This window comes from Antrostomus carolinensis, unplaced genomic scaffold (assembly GCF_000700745.2).
Source record: "Antrostomus carolinensis isolate BGI_N321 unplaced genomic scaffold, ASM70074v2 scaffold17419, whole genome shotgun sequence".
In the NCBI taxonomy this organism is placed as follows: Eukaryota; Metazoa; Chordata; class Aves; order Caprimulgiformes; family Caprimulgidae; genus Antrostomus; species Antrostomus carolinensis.
Genome location: NW_010338035.1, coordinates 1 through 6,211, shown reverse-complemented (window position 1 = coordinate 6,211; position 6,211 = coordinate 1). Strand labels below are relative to the sequence as shown.

Genomic DNA, 6,211 nt, shown 5'->3' with positions numbered 1-6,211 from the left:
CACCACCCAGTGAGATGGGAAGGGAATCACAGCAAAGGGGGCACAGATCAGGGTGAAGGACAGGGACAGCTCACTCACCAGTTATGGTCACAGGCAAAATGTACTCAACTTGGGGAAGAAAAATCAATTTAATCTGTTGCCATTCATCTGAGTAGCACAGTGAGACATAACAACCACATCTTACAACACATTCCCCCACCCCTCCCTAATTCCCGGGCTCAAATCACTTTGCTCCTGATTTCTTTACCTTCCCCCCGCAGTGGCACAGGGGACAGGGAATGGGGGTTCAGTCAGTTCACCTACGCCACTCCATGGCATGAAAGTCCAGGAACAAATTGTTCCAATGTGAGCTTCCCATGGAGTCACAGACCTCCTGGGCCACAGCTCCCGGCTCTGGTATGGGGACATCCACGATCTGCAGATGGGGCTCCGGTCCAGCACCCATCCTCACCCCCCAGCTCTGGGGGTTCACCCCCGCTCTGGCATTGAGCAACTCTGAGGTCTCAATTCAGTCACACTTGCCCTCAAGCTCAGCTTTCTGCTCCAGCATGGAGTCCTCCATGGCCTACATGTGGGCATCTGCTCTGCCATTGGGATTCCATGGGCTGCAGGGACCTCCTTTGCCTTCTCCTACTCCATGCAGTTGAACTGAGTGCCTGAGGTTCCCTGTCCTCCACCTCCTGCTCCTTCCTCCTGGTAACAAAGCTCTCTTTGTTTAGGCCGATGGTCATCTTTTCTTCAGGTCAATGGCCTCTCCTCCAGGTTCTCTCCACCTTCTACTTTTCAAGACCATCCTTCCCCTCCCAAATAAGGATTTGTGGAGGCATTTCTCTATTGCTAATTGTCTCAGCCTGGGTTGGGGGGGTACACCTTGCCAAGATCTGAGCAACTGTTAAGTTACTGTATACAAGGGAAGAGGAGCAGAAAGGCTGTAATTCTCTCCTTCCAACTGTATTTTGAAGAAAATCAGAGTTGTTGCTTCTGTACCATTCACAGAGCCCAGTCAACACAACGTAACAAAGAATGTCCATCCAGTTGGGGTTTTTTTAATGGCTCAGAAAGGGATGTGCAGTCTGCAAGTCGTAACAGGAGCTGTGTCCCACAACCATGTGACTTTCAGTCAGAAGAAATTAAGGAATGAGGGGGACATTAAGCACCCCACATTAGCCAGCTCCCAGACTAGGAGCAGCTGAGCAAGGAGTCTGAGAAACTAAACTGACAAATTTACGGTGTTGCTCTTTACAGAGTACTTGTTCAGAGAGACGAGAGGTGCAAATGAACAATCTGTCTTTACCACATCCAAGAGATGACAATGGTGCATACCAAAGGTCTTTGAGAAATTCCCTTTATCCATCCTATGCATCTATATAACACTCAGCTCACTTGAGCTTTCCCACAGTGAAGCTCCACTTTAAGACAAGATACACCTTGTTTTATTAATTACACCATAAATAATAGTTTCTGCAGTATCATATATTTCAGTTTCTGAATCTATACCCGAAGAAAGTTCTGAAGTTTGGGGAATACTTTCAGTGCATTCTGTGTAGTCACTGCTATGACTTCTTCAACTGGAATTCCTTTAATTTTGGCAATGTATTCTGCAGCAATGTAAATATTTTTCGGTTCATTTCTCACCTGAAAACAAACAAACAAACAAACCAGACCAAATTACAGATCCCCACAGATCACAGGTGTTTCACATTCAGTCACAACCTCAGTCACATTGTGACATGCGTGCCAGAGAAATTACATGTATTTACTCCTCTTGGGTTATTTTCCCCTTTGCCCATTCTGGGAATTTCTCCTTTCCCAGCCTCAGGAACACTGACTTGTTCATCTCAAAATTTTCACATAGCAACCTCTCTCATGCCTGGTACTTGTTTACACTACTTCACTCTCCCATGCCAGTAACTGACCTCCATAAGGTGTGGGTTTGGATATACATACATAGAAATGCCCCCCGCCCCCATCGTTTACCTGTTTTTCAGGTCCCAGAGCAGGAGAGTCAGTTTCCAAGCACATACTTTCCAGAGGTAACAGTTTCACAAGCTTCTGCTTCTTGGAAGAAAATAAGAGAGCTATTAAACACCTTATGCACTTAGACCTGTGGGGGAAAAAAAAATATGAAGGGACAGTATCTTTTGCATTTAAAAGTAATGTCGAAAGACTTTGGTGCCACTGTCTGCATTTTATCAACAATTTCAGAATGGAAGCAAGAACACCAAGAGCTGCTCAAGAAGTCCCTTCAGATTAGGATTATCCTGTTTTCTAAATAGCTGAAGTTATATTATCTGAACACTGAATCCATTGTTATTTATTAAATCATGTAGTTGTATTGCACAGAATAACCTATATTTAGAGTTGCCAATGCAATTTTAATTTGCTATTTTTATGAATATATATTTATGTACCTTTTCCTCATCTCCGCTTTTACCCCCTCAACCCCAGTTTGCGTTCCTTTCTCCATCCATCTCCATCTATATCCATCCATCCCTCATACTCCCTCCACTTGAATCATGCCTTTTCCTTTCTTATATTTCCTGAGCTTATCACAGAAAGTGATGATGGTACAGGATGGAAACAGACTGCTACCCCAAAATAAGAAGCTAGCATAGCTTGCAGCAGCCCAGAGTAGAAACTAAAAGAACACTCTCACCAAATCAAGGGCTGAACCTGAATTTAGCCGCTTCTTTGCTGGGCACACCTTGTGATAACCACAATTTTTCAAAGGTCTGTAACTCGGCCAATTGTGAGCAGATTTCCTTTCGAACAGAAAGTGTCACAGCACTGACACAGAAACTAGTCCTTTCCCATGTGTCATGTTCCTACTCTAGAACAGTACGGTGACAGAGGCTTCCAAAGAAGAGTTCACCAGAAACCACATTCAAATGAGAAAAAAAAAAGCCTATTTTCTTAACCCTTGTTTCTCAGGAACAGTTGAACTGTTTGAGACAAAATTTCCACCCTAAAGTCTAGCTAAGGCAAAAGCCCCAGATAGAAATTTAGCTAAAGTAAAAATGTGCAAAAAAAATATAAGCAACTGAAACTTCTACTGAGAAGTGTCAGGTGACAGCAACTGTATGTGAGTACTGCTAGTGCCACTTCAAAATGTACAGACTTAAAAAACAAGTATATTCTTGAGCTGCACAGTGAAAACAGTCACATTTGCCATCATGATATGCTGTCAGCTACTACCTGCAAGCCCCAAGGATCAAGAAGGAGCAAACCCCTTTAAACGTTACCTGTTCACTCCTTATAACGGAAGGAGGAATGGAGAAGTAGTATCCAGCTTTCACCCCTTCCATTGCTACAGACGGCTTCCCATCAAATGCATGGAGCAACACTTTTGTAGCACCTCAGAGAAAAGAGGGAAACCAAATAATTAGCAGTGTTTATACCAGGTCTGTGATGTCAGCTTCCAGTGGGACCGAGGTCCCACTGGAATCAGAATCTCTGCACCGTTCCTGACACAGTTTCAGTTACAAGAACTGGTGTGAGGACATGGCATAACCGAAGAAATTCTGTTGACAAAAGCCGTGACAGAGAAAATGCATTAGAAACATACCTTGTTCCTTCAAGAGATTAATGGCTGGCCTTCCAGCTGAGCGGGAATGAACATTTCTGCACAGCAAGGAGAGATCCAGCATTAGGAAATCCAGTAAAATACTTTTTTTTTTTTTGTAAACACAAATGAACTAACAGCAGCCTGTGAAGAAAATAATTAATCTCTATTTAACTTTTATCAAGAAAAAAATCTAGAGATGTATATATGAATGATTTTAGCCACAGTGAAGATATAGCAACAACATAGCAAGGACAGGACACAGAAGACCACTGTATTCCAGTGCAAACACAGGTTAAAATCTATAATTAATCTCAAAACTGGAGACTGAGAGGACACTAATGCCAGTTTAATCCATATAAGAAAAGTTCTGCGGGCTCTTATTAACTCTAAATCCTAGGAAATATTTCCACATGTTACTGAGATCTGGCAAATTCTCCTACTTGTATAAACAAAACCTACAAAGGCAAATCCAGTTTTCTTGCTAATTCAATCTGCTTGATCAAAACCTGTCTTTGTCCTTCCTTCTGTTCATCCGTGCTGGCAAATCTGGGAGTGAAATCTAGTCCAACCTACAGTACAAGAAGAGAAGTGAAAAAATTTTACAGACCTAACGCTTGACTAAACCACAATACCATATATAAAGGCAAAAAATGCTTCAAAATTGGAAAGCATTTCAAAATGTATATATAAGAAACTGCAATTAAAATGAGCTCAGCTGTAGCTTAACTCAGAAAGGAATTCATTCTCAACCATAAGCTTTTCAGCTAAGAAAGCATGTGAGGGCTGACAGTTACTAGCAAGTGTATTTAACATTTTAATCTGTAACTGGTTTTCTGGGGTTTTATATTCTATCGAATATTGTTTCGGATTAAATCTCAAATCTGGATCTTCAATACAAGTAAAATTTCTGACCTGAACCTATAGCTTTAGTCCTATCTCCAACAAACATTACTATTAATTCTATACTTTTGTGATGTAAACATATTCAGGCAAAACTTAAGAGTTTGTCAAAGCAGCCCCATTCACAGCTACACCGACCAAAGCCCTGGATATACAGAACAAGTACAACATGGCAAGTTTAGCTACAAAGCTCTGCCAGTAACTGCTTTTTCTGCAGCTAGTGTAGAACCAGCCATAAGTTCCTCCACTACCAAGACACAAAAGCAGCAGACTCTGCTCTAAAGCTTTCAAGCCCCAATTAGTTCATAAACAAATATAAGACAGGAGTTAACAAATGGATACAGAGAGATGAGGGATCGCAAGGAAAAAGGACTGTACAAGTTGGCGAGGTATGCTGAAATCATAGCTTAGCCTAACTTTGTCAGGCAAGAAGGCAGGAAGGATCTGAATGATGATAACGAGTGACTTGACACTTTACTGTGCCAGAGAATAGGTCAAAAGACATTCAGGAATAAGACAATATAGTATAATTATGCAATTCTTCCTGCTAAATTCACCAGCATAAATGCCATCTATTTCCCAATAATTATATTGAAAGAAAAGAGGGAATCAGGCAAATCGATGAAGGCAAGCACATTAAGAGAATTACAAATCAGACTTAGTGCTTGTTCAGACTGAGAGCAATACTTATTGCATACACAAAACCAAGTATTCACTAAGCTTTTGTAATTCTGGTGACAGATGCTGCCAAAGCCATAGACATTTAAACAAACTACGGAATTCTACTTACTTCTCCGATCCCCACCAATTTATCTTTGTAGAGTTCTATAAGTGGCAATGCAGCATCCAGATCCTGCAGGAACAAATTAAAGATGCAGCCCTCACCGCCCTTACAAGATAGAAGGGGTATGAACTCAGCACTGTTATTAAATTGGAGTTTCCTTCACTGTTCCTAAATGCTGTACCTTAAAACATGCTATCACTGCTAGTTGTGCAGCCAGACAGGTTTTAGAAACCTGCAGGATTTCCTTTCTTTACTTAGTGACCCTTCATTTCAAGTTATCTTTCCACCAGAGAAGAGGTAATTAAAACAAGGCCTATAAAAAGCCTGGTAACATTAAATGGCTGCAGACAGCTCTCCAAGTTCTTCAGGCTAAGGGCACAAAGGGTCACCTTCCCGTTCCCATACTAACAGAGGGACATCTGCAGACGCACAGGCGAGCTGTTCGCTGTAAGCAGAGCACTCACTTGGGATTTTAAAATCTGCTTCAGCACAGTAACACGGCCAGATGACTCCAGTGAACAACCCTGCCTGGGGACTAACAGGGACAAAGGGATGTGCTAAGGACCCGGGGATTTGCTCTGCTGGGTCTTCCCAATTACCGAGGCGCAGAGAAATCAGTGGGCCGATGTGAAGTTAAGCGAGGCAGACCAGAGCAGCCCCTGGTTCCCCTGAGGGGTCCCCGCAGCGCTTCACAGCTGCGCCAGCCTAACCCGCTGCCTTTTACCTTCCAAGTGGCGCTGCGCGGCTCCTCCGGCCAAACCTCCTGGACGGGGTGAACCCCCAGGCACGGCAGAACAAACCCGGGGAACCTACACGCGGGACAGGCGCCCGCAAAACGAGACGACAGAAAAAATCGAGGTTTAAGTCAAAAAGAAAGGCCGGTCTGACCAAGGAGGAGGGCGGCGCGCCCCCGGCAGCTCCCACGCCAAGGCCGGGACACGGGTGGGCGTCGCCCCCCCCCA

At 43.3% G+C, this 6,211-nt stretch overlaps 1 protein-coding gene across 1 annotated transcript; it reads right to left on the bottom strand.

The window, feature by feature from the left end:
- Positions 1–1,270: 1,270 nt before the first annotated feature.
- TATDN3 (TatD DNase domain containing 3) lies at positions 1,271–6,099 on the bottom strand (the record flags this gene model as incomplete). The annotated part of the gene is made up of 7 exons (XM_010175384.2): positions 1,271–1,635; positions 1,978–2,058; positions 3,243–3,355; positions 3,566–3,621; positions 4,025–4,134; positions 5,256–5,318; positions 5,974–6,099. Coding segments are annotated over 7 exons (693 nt in total), but the record flags the coding sequence as incomplete, so codon positions are not given.
- Positions 6,100–6,211: the final 112 nt, after the last annotated feature.